This window comes from Morus notabilis, unplaced genomic scaffold (genome assembly GCF_000414095.1).
Source record: "Morus notabilis unplaced genomic scaffold, ASM41409v2 Scaffold1094, whole genome shotgun sequence".
Lineage (NCBI taxonomy): Eukaryota > Viridiplantae > Streptophyta > Magnoliopsida > Rosales > Moraceae > Morus > Morus notabilis.
The window spans coordinates 27454-44494 of NW_010365163.1; the positions used below are offsets into that span (position 1 = coordinate 27454).

At 33.4% G+C, this 17041-nt stretch overlaps 1 protein-coding gene and 1 pseudogene across 1 annotated transcript; one reads left to right on the top strand and one right to left on the bottom strand.

Annotated features, from left to right (window-relative positions):
- Window positions 1-618: 618 nt before the first annotated feature.
- Window positions 619-1898, top strand: LOC21397349 (probable membrane-associated kinase regulator 6). The gene is made up of 2 exons (XM_010107410.2): window positions 619-1483; window positions 1583-1898. Exons 1-2 carry the CDS (start codon window positions 811-813, stop codon window positions 1588-1590), a joined length of 681 nt encoding a protein of 226 aa, XP_010105712.2. The 5' UTR covers window positions 619-810; the 3' UTR covers window positions 1591-1898.
- Window positions 1899-10362: 8464 nt separating this feature from the next.
- Window positions 10363-13151, bottom strand: LOC21397350 (annotated as a pseudogene).
- Between the last annotated feature and the right edge of the window lie 3890 nt (window positions 13152-17041).

Sequence of the window (17041 nt, forward strand, 5' to 3'; positions counted from 1 at the left end):
AAAAAAAAAAAAAAGGGAAAAAAAACAGAGAAAAAAGAGAACATTCTCAAAGGTATAAGACAGAATCAACTCAGTTTTCCCTAAGAGATCAGTTTTATTGAGAGACAACAGAACATGCATGAACATGGGCTCCCATTAAAACTGATTTTGTCATACTTACTTTCCTTTTATAGTACATTGATAACAAAATCTTCCAAAACCATAATACTTAATTTTATTTGTTCACATTTATAAACTTTGACCTTTATTTATTTATTTATTTTTCTTTTCTTTCTAAGTCGGCAAGGCTTTGGAATAAAAGTACAGTATGCATGAACCTGTTTGTTAGAAGTTAATCCAAAAGAATTTATTCTACTAACTTTGAACTTTAAGTAGATAAGAAAGATTTAAGAAGCAAATGTATTATTATCATCATTATTTTCCTAAACCTTTAAAAAGAAACATGATCAAAAGGAGAAGTGGGGTTAACTTCTGATGCAACCGTACATCATGGATGCTTGTGGGGACTGGCATTTTATGTTTTTTTTTTTTTTTTTTTCTCTTTTTTCCCTTTTTCAATTGTCAAATATTTCAGTGTCTCTTGCCAGAGTGAGAGAGGATATTATGGTACATAAATACATTAGATATACGTTCTCACCAGAGAAGGGGGCCTAAGCAAGCCTTGCTATTTCCCACCTTGTATCTCTTCCCTCTTAGAGTGTATATATCACAACTTTTCTTTTTCTTCCTTTCCCTCATTCTTCATAAACTAACAAAGAGGTAAGAACAAGAAGAAGAAAGGAGAGAAAAAAAAAAAAAAAAAAAAAATCCATGGAAACTTCCCAGCCTCTTTCCATTGAGAGCTTCTCATACAGTTGGTTGGTTAACCTGAAACCATCTCTAGAAAGCCTTGACAACTCCCTTAGGACCTCTCTCGACGCGTCCGACGAAGCCTCGTTCATCGAGATGGACCCCCGAATGCCGCCTTCCAAGAGATTCTTGAGGATTTCCCAGGATTTCAAGTTTGATTTCCCAACTTCACCGTCTCCTCTAAGTCTTGTCCATGCTGATGAGCTCATCTCCAATGGCTACCTCATGCCTCTCTTCCTTGACCCTTTGAAGATGGAGGCGTATGAGGCCTCAAGTACTACTTCCACTCAAAACCTTCCCAACTCCTCGCATTCCCCGATAACCGGTGTCCCTGCCGGCAATTCTGATTGTTCGTCATTGAGAAGGTGTAGGAGATTGTCAAGGAGGATAATTCAGAAGTACTTGAATTTTCTCAGGCCATTGTATCGAAAAATTCGAGGTCACAACAAGGCGGGTTCTAAAGCGGCGGGACACGTTGAGAAAAGGGTTCAAGGAGGAAAGAACCGGGTGTACTCTTCCGAAAGCGCATCTCCAAGAATTAGTGTAGCTTATTCTGCAGATGATTATTGGAGAAAGTCATGTGACTCTGATAGCTCAATTTATGAGGCTGTTCTCCATTGCAAAAGATCTATAGGTATACACCATGTTTATAAGGTGTTATATTATTAGCTCTTGTGTTTGTTATCCTTATAGGAAATTCTTAACACTTATTGAAAGCTCTGCTATTTTCCAGGAAACTGATGATCTGAGGAAGCAATATTGCTTTGGAGAGAAGCAGGAAAAAAAAAAAAAAAGAGGAAGAGACAAGAAGAGGAAAGTTGAGAAAGGAACAATTTTTGGGAATCACATGGGAACGAAGGGAATGAGAGGTGACAAGTGAAGATCACCAGCGACTTGTTCTTTGTCACTATCCCTAACATATTTCTTTGATGACAATGTAAATTTTGTTGTGAATCTAGCCATGGAAAATCTGGCCTTAGCTAGGAAGAGGGATAAAAAAAAAAAAAAAAAAAAAAAAAAAAAAAAAAAAAAAAAAAAAAAAAAAAAAAGAGATAAAGAGATAAAGAAAAAGGACATGCACACTACAAATTTTGTCCTTTCTTTATCTTTATGGGAAGGAAACTACCTATTTCAGAGAATCTCCTTTCCTTGTAAACATGTAAATCTCTTATTCAGTGAAATGAGATCAGGATCATCTAGTTCATGGGTATCTTTCTGTTTCCTTATTAGACCAAACCAATGAAGATAAACATTGGTATACATTCCTTTACTTTTCCCTTATTTTGAATTTTGTTAAGTAATCTTAAATTTAGGGAAGTCTCTCAAATAAAAGATACGTAGTCACAAATTTGGAATGGGAAAAAAGGATATCTCTGCCAAAATCCCTGCATGTCCATTACTAAAAGATTTTATATCAGAAAAAGCCTGTGCTCATATCATGATCTGTAAAACAAAAAGAATCCCAGTTGCCAAAAAGTTAAAAATATTTCGTATAAGAAACCCTTCTCACTATAAAATAAAAAATCAGCTCCCTCAAGCCTAACTGATGAGGGGGAAAAGAAGAGGAAAAAAGAAAAGAAAAACAAAAGAACAAGTATAAATAACTTTTTAAGCATAGAATTATTAGAATACAGCATTAAACAAACTATTCTAGTTGTCAAAATCTCATTGACTCCAATGGAGAATTAAATACATTCTGTCATGTGTCACCTTAATTATTTGTGTTAAGGATCAATCAAATTCCAAGTTCACACCAAGGATTTCTTTCCATCTCTAGTACTGTGTAGTAAAGCGACAGCGCGATACAGAGCGATGAATATTTATCGAAGAATAACCGATCATTTTGAAATTTGAGATACATGTGAATAGGGAAAGCTTTTGATGCCATGGAGAATGGAGCAATAAGAGGGACACATGACTTGAACTATTTTTGGCTTCACCTTAGTAATCAGTATATGGTAGACCCCTCTTCAACTACTCATTCACGAACAAACTCGAAGTCTATTTCTGTAACACAATCATTCACATAGGCTCCGGTTGTGCCCATATTTCCACAGCAAATCTCTGTACTGCGCAAAGAATGCTGGCGCACACCAGGAAAATGAACAAACAACATGTCGTTTCACACTGTTCCGAGCATGAAAAGCATGCCGATATATAACATATTCTAAAAAATATGCTATAATCATAATTTTTTGTCATAACATTTGAAACTAAACAAGATAGTATTATTCTCAAAATAGTTTTGAGGATTTCTTTTTTTTCTTTTTTTTCCTGTTTTGATGTGAAGGAAAGAAGTGAAGAGGGTTGGATTAGAATTCTGGTCCCCCTAAGCTATGGGGTCCAAAATGTGATGTGTGTTTCACTTTAAAAATAGCCCTTTTTTTTTTCTCAACTACACTGTCCATACAAAGCCATTTCCATGTAACACAAGTTTAGGTGGCCTAACATCAGCCAATGGGTTTGGTAACAGAATGGCTAAGAGAAAAGACATGCCCAAGTCTTGATAAAATTGCATTCTTGCGTTTCTTTCTGCTACTTTTCTTTTTTTTTTTTTTCCTTCTTTCTTATGGCTTATTATATTTATCAGCTTAAGGTTGTGGGGGACCAAAAACAAATACATGCTACTTGTCTCTGGTATTGGTCCTTTTGTCACTGTAGCAACTAGCAAGGCACTAACTTGCTCTGTCATTACTGCAATCGTCATCAAGATGTTTCATATAAAACATTTGCAAATTGCAAGTTGGGATATGGGTTCAGTGATAATCTCCTCAGAATATTAAAGAACTAAGCATTTAAAAAAAAAAAAAATCCCTATGGCTGATAGAGATTGTGCAAACCAGACACAAGTCAACAATTAATTATGAACACCAGGATTTTACATGGACAAATCATGACCAAGGGTCGTAAAAAGATTTACAAGAGAGAAAAAGATCAGAATTCTGTATACCCACTTGACATATTTTCACCATGTTGTATTAAAAATTTAAATTGTTATAGTTTTCTAAATTTAATATGATCTTGATGTAATCTAACCATCAAAAATTATTTCCTATCATAAAATTTTTTAATAAAAAGAGCATCTCTCTTTCCATAATATTTTTCATACCCTACTATAGAATTCTCTTTTTGATTTAATTTAATATGATTTCGATGTAATTTGATCATCAAAAACTATTGTGTACTACCAATATGATAATTTTTCATAAACTATGGTCTCATTCATTTTACCGATTTGAATTTAAAATTTGAGTTTTGTTACAGTAAAAAATTCTCAAAAACAGTCACATTTAACTTTTACTATAGTAAAAAACTCTCATATAAAGTCAAGGTCTCCCTATTTTCTTAACATTTTTCCCATTCCCAATGAAAGCTATTTGAGCTATATTCTAGACATGGAAGCACTTGACATAGGCCTTCCAAAGGCAAAACGGGCGTGGGGTAAAAATCTGAGGCATGAATAAATCAGAATCAAAGGACGTGCTCTATCAACTTGTCTGCACAAAAATGATGATGCAGAAGAACAGAATACCGAGCGGCGAGCAATTAGAAACAAAAATTCTTCGACTGATAATTACTGCCAGAATTTTTATATCCTAGCAATATGCTTTTCACGAAGGCTTTTTTGGAACTACATGGGGACAAATTGAATAAAAAACATGCCATAGGAATCGGAACCATGTTTTATGCCGTGTGTCCTAAGCATTTTATTCTAAGATCGGTATTCACTGGTACAAGTTTAATGACATTGAATATTTCACGTGACTTTTCTTTTTCTTTTTCTTATTTTGTCCTCACATTGTTCTTTTTTTTTCATTTTTTTTATTTTGATATTTATTGAACGAAGAATTTTCTTCAAAGGGATCAAGAATGCAACATGTGTTCTCGTAGACCATCTCTAATGTAAATGCTAATGTTAATTGTATATTTAATATAAAAAATTATTATATGTTATTTTTATTTTTGTTCTAATGCATAATGTTATTTAAAATGCTAAATCTATATTTTTTTTAATAATTATTAAGTTTTGTAAGTTGTAAAATTAAACTCTTATTTTAAAAATAATTAAAAAATGTAAAATTTGCATTGATTATATGGAAAAAGTAAACATTTCAACTAATAATAATCAAATGTCAAATTAAACATATGTTATACTTGGTAGGAAATTTACAACAAAGTATAACACGTGAAAAATTTAACACGATAAATAATATTACATTAGAGAGTATTTTTTATACTTAAATGTTAAATTTGTAATTTGCACATTAATTATAATATTACATTGAAAATATTCTTAGTATTCGGATATCGAACTCCTTGAGAAACACCAAGGACTACAACAAGATCAAGATTGCACTCAAGAAATACCATCAAGATAACGTTGACCGAGATATATCTCAAAGGTTGACCCATAGAGAATCAAGAGATTGAGATGGAAAGACTTGAGGTTTGACGTCAAGTTAATCTTTCAATTCGATGTCCAACCTCGAGTACTTTAAGGGTGTTTTTTTTCCATCAATTCGATGTCCAACCTCTAGTACTTTAAGGGTGTTTTTTTTCATAAATTTGAATAGAAAATTTAAAATGAAATTTAAATTTTTGTGGGGGGAAAAACACTAAAGCAAAAGTGTTATATTGTAATTCAAATTTATGAAAAGAACAAGGAGTTCGTAATTCTTAAAGGCCTGACCTCGAGTAAAAAAATAAAAAAAAAAAAATGAAAACGGTGGCCCTGTTTGTTTCTGTTTTCATTTTCATTTTTCACATTTTTCGAGACTAAAAAATGAAAACGGAAACATAAAATGCAAATGCGTTTGGTGTAAAAATGTTTAAAAAACAAAAACAAAAACGTTTTTGTCTTTTTTGAAAAACTGAAAACGAAAAAAAGACGTTTTCATTTTCACGTTTTCGTTTTCTGAAAACGGATTTCAATTTTTTTTTCTTCTCTCTCTTCTCCGACCGAAGAAGACGCAGGCTTGGACATCCGGCGAAAGCCCACCGTCTACGCTCCTCTCCGACTGGCCCGCCAAGTTTAAAATTTGAGTTTTATTACAGTAAAAAATTCTCAAAAACAGTCACATTTAACTTTTACTATAGTAAAAAACTCTCATATAAAGTCAAGGTCTCCCTATTTTCTTAACATTTTTCCCATTCCCAATGAAAGCTATTTGAGCTATATTCTAGACATGGAAGCACTTGACATAGGCCTTCCAAAGGCAAAACGGGCGTGGGGTAAAAATCTGAGGCATGAATAAATCAGAATCAAAGGACGTGCTCTATCAACTTGTCTGCACAAAAATGATGATGCAGAAGAACAGAATACCGAGCGGCGAGCAATTAGAAACAAAAATTCTTCGACTGATAATTACTGCCAGAATTTTTATATCCTAGCAATATGCTTTTCACGAAGGCTTTTTTGGAACTACATGGGGACAAATTGAATAAAAAACATGCCATAGGAATCGGAACCATGTTTTATGCCGTGTGTCCTAAGCATTTTATTCTAAGATCGGTATTCACTGGTACAAGTTTAATGACATTGAATATTTCACGTGACTTTTCTTTTTCTTTTTCTTATTTTGTCCTCACATTGTTCTTTTTTTTTCATTTTTTTTATTTTGATATTTATTGAACTAGCCAATATATATGGCGGGTTTTTTTTCGTAAATAGGAAACTTGTGATGGTTTTTGAATGGTTTTTTCTTGGAAAAGCAAGCCATGTCGATCTCTTTTGGGGTAATTGCATATTGGAACAGGGAAATCAGCAGAAATTGCGCGTCTCGTTTTTGGTCGAAGAATTTTCTTCAAAGGGATCAAGAATGCAACATGTGTTCTCGTAGACCATCTCTAATGTAAATGCTAATGTTAATTGTATATTTAATATAAAAAATTATTATATGTTATTTTTATTTTTGTTCTAATGCATAATGTTATTTAAAATGCTAAATCTATATTTTTTTTAATAATTATTAAGTTTTGTAAGTTGTAAAATTAAACTTTTATTTTTAAAATAATTAGAAAATGTAAAATTTGCATTGATTATATGGAAAAAGTAAACATTTCAACTAATAATAATCAAATGTCAAATTAAACATATGTTATACTTGGTAGGAAATTTACAACAAAGTATAACACGTGAAAAATTTAACACGATAAATAATATTACATTAGAGAGTATTTTTTATACTTAAATGTTAAATTTATAATTGACACATTAATTATAATATTGCATTGAAAATATTCTCGGAGATCGAACTCCTTGAGAAAGACCACCAAGGACTACGACAAGATCAAGATTGCACTCAAGAAATACCATCAAGATAACGTTGACTGAGATATATCTCAAAGGTTGACCCATAGAGAATCAAGAGATTGAGATGGTGTTTTTTTCATCAATTCGATGTCCAACCTCGAGTACTTTTAGGGTGTTTTATTTCATAAATTTGAATAGAAAATTTAAAATGAAATTTAAATTTTTGTGGGGAAAAACACTATAGCAAAAATGTTATATTGTAATTCAAATTTGTGAAAAGAATAAGGAGTTCGTAATTCTTAAAGGCCTGAGTAAAAAAATAAAAATAAAAAATGGAAACGACATTTTTCTTATGAAACGATACAAACATAAAAACAAAATGGCAATCAACGTCAAACGACAACAAGACAAAAACGACAATGACCTAAAAATAGATAAAGAGGAACAGACAGTAATTTTTAATTGACGAGGTCTTTTAAAATTCAGCCCCCAAGTAGGAGATTTATGAGTTTGTTGTTTGAAAGAGTGGTTAATCTCTTTTGGTAATGAATTGAACTGAGGAATCAGCAGCAATTTTCTGTCTGTGTTTTAATTCGCACTAATTGCTCAAGCGTTTAATTTGTTGTGTAAATTTTGTTAAGGGAATCCGTAAATTTTTATTTGAAGATGGCAAAAGAAATGGAACATGTCGTGAAATGATTGTGAATGTGATGAAACAAAAAAAAAAAAAAAGATTAGATTCTTTGAATATCGACATTATGAGTTATGACTGAGGCACTCCATCACAACGAGCTGGTCTTGCTTTGCTAGTCGGCCTGTTCGATCTTAACAACGTTGGAAGGGTTAAAAGAAAACAATAATAATAAAAGACGACAGAAAAATAAACGACGACATAGTAAAACACTAGAGATAAGAAACGACACTGATCAGCAAACGACAATGACTTAAAAACGACAGCATATAAAATTGAAGAACAAAAGCCTCAAAACAACAAAATTGTGAAATGGGTAAAAACGACAATGATATGAAAAAAAGAGAAAAAATCATACAATCAAAACATGATCCTAAGATATAGTTATTTGATAAATGGTTCAAAATTAATAAAATAATAAAGCACAATAACAAAGTAATAAACGACGAAAACATGAAAAAAGACAATTACCTGAAACAAACAATATCTAGATGAAAAGGGGATGACCTTAAAGAATAACTTCATTATAAAACAACAAGCATATCAAATAAAAATAAAATGTAGAAAACCAGAAGAAAAATGAAAAAGAAAAAGGCACAAATACAATAATGCGACAACAAACTAATAAAACGATGAAAATACTGAAAAAAGACTATTAACTGATTAAACGACAAACACATCAAGGACCGCCAAAAAACGGAAAACCTTTAGATGACGAAACAAAAGAAGAAAATGGAAAAATAACAAGCGTAGTAGCCAGAAAATAAAAAAACAAAAAAAAAACAAAAAGGAAAATTTGCAGTGGCTTCAAAAACGACAGTGGCAAGAAAATGACATTAATGAAATACGACAACAAAATAAAGGGTCATGAGTATGACATGAGATGGGAAAATGGCATTGAGCACAAAGCGGATATTGGACGTAGAAAAGAGAGCAAAAAGGAAAAATTACAACGCAGAAAATCGACAATCATTGAAAAACGGCAATAAAAATGAAGCGATAGTGACCACAAAGAAAGTATAAACGACATAAACATGGAAAAAGGACAACCTGATTAAACGGCAATGACAGCGAAAACGACAACAAGATACATGGAAAAAAACGACCTAAAACTAAAAGGACTCTAATCTTGTCGTTGCAACTGTCCTTTAAAGACATTCTTCTTAGACTCTCTTATCAAATTTGTTTCTTTTGTCGTTTTTCAAGGTTCTATTCATGAAAATGTCTGTGGAAGGATAAAAAACTACTTTTTACAAAGAGCGACCTGAAAATCATTCTTTGTAAAAATGAAAAAAAAAAAAAAAAAAAGAAGTCATTTTGCTAATTTCATTTTGTTGGATGGTCATTCAATCAAATTTCTCTTAGTGACACTGAACCTGTTCTCTAGTTCAGAATCATATTAATAAAAACAACATTACTAGAGAAGCAAAATGATCTTTATATTTTTGCATTACTAAAAATATTTCTCTACAAAACAAATATGATTACGTGTATCACCAACATCCATCTCCTGCAAAATTACAACGTTTGTACATTACTTCTTGAAAAAAAGACTATTAACTGATTAAACGACAAACACATCAAGGACCACCAAAAAAGGGAAAACCTTTAAACAAAAGAAGAAAATGGAAAAATAACAAGCGTAGTAGCCAGAAAAAAAAAAAAAAAAAAAAAAAAAAAAGAAAAAAAAAAAAGGGAGTTAGCCAAAAAAAAAAAAAAAAAAAAAAAAAAACACGAGGAAAATTTGCAGTGGCTTCAAAAACGACAGTGGCAAGAAAATGACATTAATGAAATACGACAACAAAATAAAGGGTCATGACATGAGATGGGAAAATGGCATTGAGCACAAAGCGGATATTGGACGTAAAAAAGAGAGCAAAAAGGAAAAATTACAACGCAGAAAATCGACAATCATTGAAAAACGGCAATAAAAATGAAACGACAGTGACCACAAAGAAAGTATAAACGACATAAACATGGAAAAAGGACAACCTGATTAAACGGCAATGGCAGCGAAAACGACAACAAGATACATGGAAGAAAACGACCAAAAAGGACTAATCTTGTCATTGCAACTGTCCTTTAAAGACATTGTTCTTAGACTCTGTTATCAAATTTGTTTCTTTTGTCGTTTTTCAAGGTTCTATTCATGAAAATGTCTGTGGAATGATAAAAACCGACTACTTTGTCATTCTTTGTAAAAATGAAAAAATCAAATTAAAAAAAAGAAAGTCATTTTGCTAATCTCATTTTGTTGGATGGTCATTCAATCAAATTTCTCTTGGTGACACTGAACCTGTTCAGAATCATATTAATAAAAACAACATTAATAGAGAAGCAAAATGATATTTATTTTTTTTGCATTACTAAAAATATTCCTCTACAAAACAAATCCGATTACATATATCACCAACATCCATCTCCTGCAAAATTACAACGTTTGTACATTACTTCTATTTTCCTACTGCACAAAAGGTCTTTCTTTCACTCTTTACATGACATGTTCACAGGAACTATCAAACCTCGAAAATTGTGTTCCTCGCATGTCGAAATGATGAGGAATTTTGGCTTAAACACTTTCTGCCTCAGAGCCTGGAGGCTTCACAGAAGCTTCGAAGTCCTTTTCTTCCGAGTCTCTGAACTTCAAGTAATGCTCAATGTCCTTGGAGTATTCTGAGCTCAAGTTTCTGATGTTGAACCACTTCCTATGCGGTTTAGGCCTTCGGTCACTAATGGCAATGGCAATGTCATTAGGGAAAAGGTCTCTGAGCACAAAGGCGTGCAATATAGTTGTTATGAGGAGAGCCGAAACCGTAAGCGTGGACGCCGCGGAAAGTAGGACTGCCAGGGCTTGAGTTACAACGTTTGTTACTTCATTTGAGTACTTGACTGTTGCAATTGCAGCACCAGCCATTGGAAAAGTGTATGCCCACCAAGCTAGTGAGAATCTGTAAAATTCAAAGAAAAATATCTAGAGGTTAGAGAATTGAACAATAAAGGGAAAAAAATGAATAATTTCACATCAAGTTCATTTAAGCCATGTCTTACTTGAATCCTCTGAAGAAGTTAACCCGAACAGCCTGCAGAAATTCACAAAAAAAGAACATGCAATTTAGAATGTTAGTTCAGTTCTCCCAAAAGCTTCCAACAATAGTATTATATTCTAGTACTTCTCCATCGGCCTAAACCAGACATGGGTCAATCAAAAAAGGGGCAAAATTGCAAATGCGACATGAGCCTATTAAAGGAGATAATAGGCCTATAGGCCTACGCGTGAAAAGTTACAAAATTGCAATGGTTCGAACATTGATACCTTGTTAGTTTATCAATTTTCTAAAAAGTTTAAGTTGAGAGTAGGTGGACAACAATAGTATTATATAGTTTGTTAAAAGAATAGTCATGGCAAAGAAACAAGCTGATGCAAATTGCATAATGCATAGATAGATACTGACCAGTGAGAAATAAAGGAACAAGGCAATGAAGTAGGCTATTCGCGATCCATTGTCGAAGGAGCCCTGGAGCTTGGCCCACGCCATGGAGGCGACACTAGGCGCCGCGACGAAGAGAAAGAAAACCGGATGGAGCTCCTTTGGGAGTGTCTTATTTGTTGGGAGTCTTTGGTAGAGAGTGACAAAGAGCACCGTGTAGTGAGCTAACCCAACAGCAAAGAAGAAAATGGGCCCTTCTTTTAGCCCCATTGAAGCACCCAACAATGCGCCAACAAAGTTTCCAACAACTGAGAGATGGTTTGAAGGATTAGCCACTTTGGAGAGCCTCCTTTGGCCTCCTGACATCCACTGTCCATAGATCTTAAGCTCAAGGCAAAAGATTGGAGTCATCATGATGTACCAAAGAGCCGGGTGTAAGGTCTTCGCAACCGAAGGTGGGACTCCGAGAGCTAAGAACAAGAGCGAGATCCACGGGGCAAAGAAGAAGTTGACACGGATGGGGTGATAGTACTCGCGACGAACCGCTTCGAAGTACAAGATCACTTTGAGAAGGTAGATGGAGAAGACGGCCACAACTAGAGCAATAGCGATGTACCAGAGGATAAGGTTTATTGTTAGGCTCAAATGGAGAAACTTTGTGGAAGCAGAGGTGGCAAGGGTTTTCCACATGATAGCTTGGCTGCTCACACCAAGGCAAATACCAAATGAAGAGATGGGAAACCTTAGAAGAAATGGCCATTTCTTGTCTTCTGGAAGCAGTATTTCCTCTGATGCCTGTAAATAATATAAAGAGAAAAGAAGAAAAACATTCAAACTTCTTTAAAAAAACAACAACATTTATCTTAATCCTAACATCACAAACATAGAATTTTTGTTGAGAATTAAGAGGATCATTAGTTTCACCCTGTTCCTTATCCCTTCTACAAAAGAAATTTAGTGAGCCATTAGTAGAACAGAAAAGACCCGACTCAATTCTAATTCTACTCGAATGATGGACTCAGTTTCACTCTCACCACCACAAGTCTTGCATATAGTCGATTGACCAGGCAGAGATCTTAAAAGTGGGGCTACAAAATTTCAAACCTTAATTCCATATTGAGAGTATAAAGAAGAGGGTATTTTAATCGCTGCACTACTCCATTAGTGGTTAACAAGAAGATAGATAATTGAGTAAAATTACCCTAAGGGTGTCCAACTCTGGCCCTTCCAGTGCATCATAGTAACGGTCGACCGGTATAGTTTCAAACTCCGAATTCTGCAGGACAACATCCTCTGGTCCAGTCTGTCTCGGCGTCTTTCCCCGCAGGTGCGTGATCTGTTTTTCGAGTTTCCCCGACCATGTCTTGAAAGAATCTTCGGATGGGCTGGGAGTAAAATTTAGCCGGTTTCGGCAGCTCGCAGCTGGCGCTCATTGCCCCGCCATTCGAGTCCGGCAATCTGTCAAAGAGAACCTGCTTGGTGTTCTGCAGATGGATTTCTGCGGGAGTTGGTGTCATGCTGATGGAAACAGATTGAATTCTTTGATGGTCATCCGATGGGCTTTGTGAGATAGAAGTTTCAATTTCCTGGTTTAAACAAATGCATAATATATAAGTCAGCCAATGAATACTTATATTATCATCAATGTAAAACAATTGGATTCATTGAATAGTCTCCATTACAAGTTAAAGTTCCTCTAACAAAGCAATGAATATGTAGGTTTTAAGAATGCTTAGCTATTTATTTTATATTAAAAAAAATAAAAATAAAAAACACTTACTTTTGATGACAGATTAAGTGGTTGAAGGCCTATTGCGCCTTGATCTTGAACGCTATCAAATCCGATCACTTCATTCACGTGTCTAATCAGTGCTGGAGTTTCAGGACAATCTTGTTCTGTAGACTCCCCCACATACTTGTTGGTTTCCATAGTGAAATCAGCACCTGATTTCCCAATAAAAGGAGAAAGAAAGTCTAATATTCAGGCATCAGAACATAAGAACAGAATACGTATAACTACTGGGAAAACTACTTTATACTCGTAACAATCCCAAAAAAAAAAAGGTTCAAACCCCACCGGGGAACCTAACAATTTAGAAGAAATACTTGAGATCTATGGCGAAATGAAGCGGATTTTTGGGTTCAAAAAGTCAAATTAAGGCGTCTCTTTCACAACCAAAACTAACATAATCTCGAAAAAGAGGACAGAACACAATCAGCGCTGAGCATTCCTGACTACTTGGGTCGTTCCTAATACGGTCAAAATGCTAACTACCAATGTTCAACGATCAGAACATTACGTCAAATGTATAAATATATAGTGTTCCAGGGTGACATTGTTCTAGATCACAGTCTAATAGATTACAACTTTAAATAGTAATGGAGTAAACAACAAAATTGCTCTTCTCAGCAGCATTTTGAATAGGAAGAAAGAGGGGGGGGGGGGGAAAAAACAGAAACAATACGAGGGATATGATAATAAGCAAAGTAATATGAACCAGAAAGATCAAGAAATCTAACCTCAAAAGTGGGAAAATAGAACCGTGGATCTTTGATATGAAAGAAGAAGAAGAAGAATTAGAAGACAACCAACCAATTACCAAAGACGCGTCTATCAGCTATAGGAAATCACTTTTTATAGTCCAAAAATGGGGCACGTACTTGCAACCTTTTAAAAAAAAGAAAGAAAGAAAGAAAGAAAGAAAGTGAATAAGAGTTACATCAGACGCACTTTGAAATCTTATAATTACGGCTGTCTTTTTTTTTTCATGCAAAAATAAAGGACAAAGCCAAAGCGGCACAAATAAGGCATGCAATTCCATGTTACTTCCTAAATATTGAAAGGATAATTAGGTAGGTATATGTGAGAAAAAGCAACGACAGGCTTGATTGTTTTGTCATCATCTTCAACATCTCAGTTTCCTTTTTTTTTTTTTTTTAAAAAAAAAAATTCTTTACGTAAGAAAAATTAGGTTTGACTTTAATTAAGAAAAATATTAGAGTAGCCACCTTTTTTTTTTTCCTTCCTTTTTAAGTATGTGGATAGTAACACGCACTTTTTGTTACGTTATCTAGAAGAAAAGTGCATGACAAGAGAACAATGAATCGATCCAAGTAAGCAATATTATTGTCCCTAGTAAAATGTAGAAATGACCACAAAGTGGCCAAGAAGCAGTAATAGCAAGCTCAGAAGAAGCATATTCTAGTTTTTTCTTTTTTCTTTTTTTGGTTGGCCTATCAAGGCCCGGTTAGTTTGCGCGCATCTCGACCAATCTTAAGGGTTTTGTGCACAATCAAAAAGGTTCTTGATACGCATATTAAGAGCCTGTTTAGTTCGCTGATTCGAATTTTTAATTCGAGTTGAGATGTGGCTTTATATGAAAGTTTTTTACTGTAACAAAAAAGTTAGATGCGACTGTTTCTGAGAACTTTTTACTGTAGCAAAACTCGAATTCTAAACTCAAATTCTAAGGACCATGGCTTTAAGGAATTTACACCCGATATGATTTGAACCTTGGATTTGGAAGAGTGCATAACTATTCCATTTGTTACAGTTCATACTGGTCCATGGTGAACGTGTTTGACAATACTTGTCTACTCTATGAAAGGGACACAAGAAACTTTTAAGTTCAAAAGGTAAAAGTTGTATATTTGAATAATAGTAATAATAATGATAAGATCAAAGCAGTATCATATATGCGGGATTATAATAATCATGTGTCAATTTTAATTTGATGTAATTTGATATTCTTGACTTATATAGTTCACGTTTTGATAAGCTTCAAGAGTTTTTTAAGCAGAAGAAAGGCGCACCACAATCTCTGAAAGTCAAAACTTTTTATAATTGTCTAAGATATACAAAATATGTGTTGTCATAATCGAAACGACAACAAAACAATGGTTGGCTTGGTGCAAATTGTTGAAATTTCCTGATTTTAGTTGAACCAAATAAATAATACGACAGGTGTTACCAATTCATATATTAAATGCGAACACCAAAACAATTTTTTTTTTTTAAAAGAAAAAAAAAAAACGTTTGCTATACTTATTACTGATGAAGCGATATTTTCGCTATAAACGTTGCTGTCCACAATTCAAATATATTTCAGAAAAAGGTAGCCTAGTAATTATACTTATTACAATATAAAAATGTCCGCAAATTGCTGAAATTTTAGATTTTTGTTGAACCAAATAAATAATATAAACGCTCGCCATACTTTTTTTTTTTTTTTCCTCTTTGAAAATTGAAAGGACTCTCAATCAATCAAGATGATCATCCAGCTGATATAGAGATACATATCTTGCAATTTATTATGTGGGATTAAATTAGGGAATATGTCACCATCAACTTCTCAATGCAATGAGAAATTAAGGAAAAAATACCGACAAAACCACAGAAAACAGGATTTTTCGAAGTAAAATACTTAATTCAAAATTATGAAATATTATATATGTTTACTAATTTATTTATTGATGGTCCTAAACTCCTAACAACTAGTCCCCACATACAGCTATGACATTTTAGATCTAACAATATTTAGGAATTATTTATAGTATACAATTGAGTTTCGCCGGTCCACCACGTCTCTTCTTTCTTTTCTTTTTTTTTTTCTATTTTATTCTGTTTTGATCGGTGATAAATGTGCAGGGATCCAAAATGCTAGGATTCTGGGAATGTTCCTTCAAGTTGGAAACAATCAAACACATAATGAATATATATATATATATATACACACATATATATATATATATATATATGTGTGTGTGTTTAAAAAGTATATTACAGAGAATATATACAGACAGAATAAAAAATGGACAAAAAGTTGTGAAAGCTTGTGATCGTGTTGGAAACAACCACGACCACGCGAAGTTGAACTACCCATATTGTGGGAGACCTAAAACTATTGAAGAAAAAAAAAAAAACTATAGAATTGTTTTTATGTGGTGAAATTTAATTTGCCCTTAATTTCTTCAATAGTACTATTAATGATCTTAGGCCTCGTTTATTTCACCGATTCGAGTTTTCAGTTTTAAATTTCTACAGTAAAAAGCTCTCAGAAAATGTCACATCTAACTTTTTCTGCTACAGAGAAAAGTTCTCAGAAAATATCACATTTCAGCTCGAATTGAAAATTCGAATCTGCGAAGTGAACGAGGCCTTAATTTGTCGTTATAATTAGTAAATGTGACAAAACCAAAAAAAAAAATGCAAGGAAAATGAGTTCTACCTTGTGAATTCCAGCCTTCTAAACGCAATATCTGCTTGGAACACCCTTCTTGAATTCTCATAAGGAGGTTTATATCATGTTTTCTGAGCTTTTTATTTTATTTTTATTTTTTTTGTCTTTTTTGGGTCTCTCTCTGCCTCTGGCTTGGACCTCAAAAACTAGAGTTAAAATGAATCATATAAAGAAAAAGGGAGGAAAAAAAAAAAACTAGAATCGAAATGGAAGGAAAATTTGTTAAAAGCTTGAGAAATTGCTTCCTGAATATTAACAAGATTTCTTAACAAAATTGCCCCTTTTTTTCTATAATTCTTTCCCATGCTAGGAATGCGTACATAACTTTTTTTTAACAACTAGTAATTAGTTTAGTTGTATATATTTGGCATTCTGTTACATCTTGGATCCTCCTAGAAATTTTGTACTTTTTTTTTATTATTTTTTACTGACACTAGGGAATTCTCGAAAAATGTATATAGAAACGAACCCAATAGAGAAATCCGACACATGCTTGAACTATAAGTTTAGCTTTTACAAACAAAAGTTTATTATAAACTTTAATCATTTCAACTACGTAGTACGTACCCAAAAAATAATT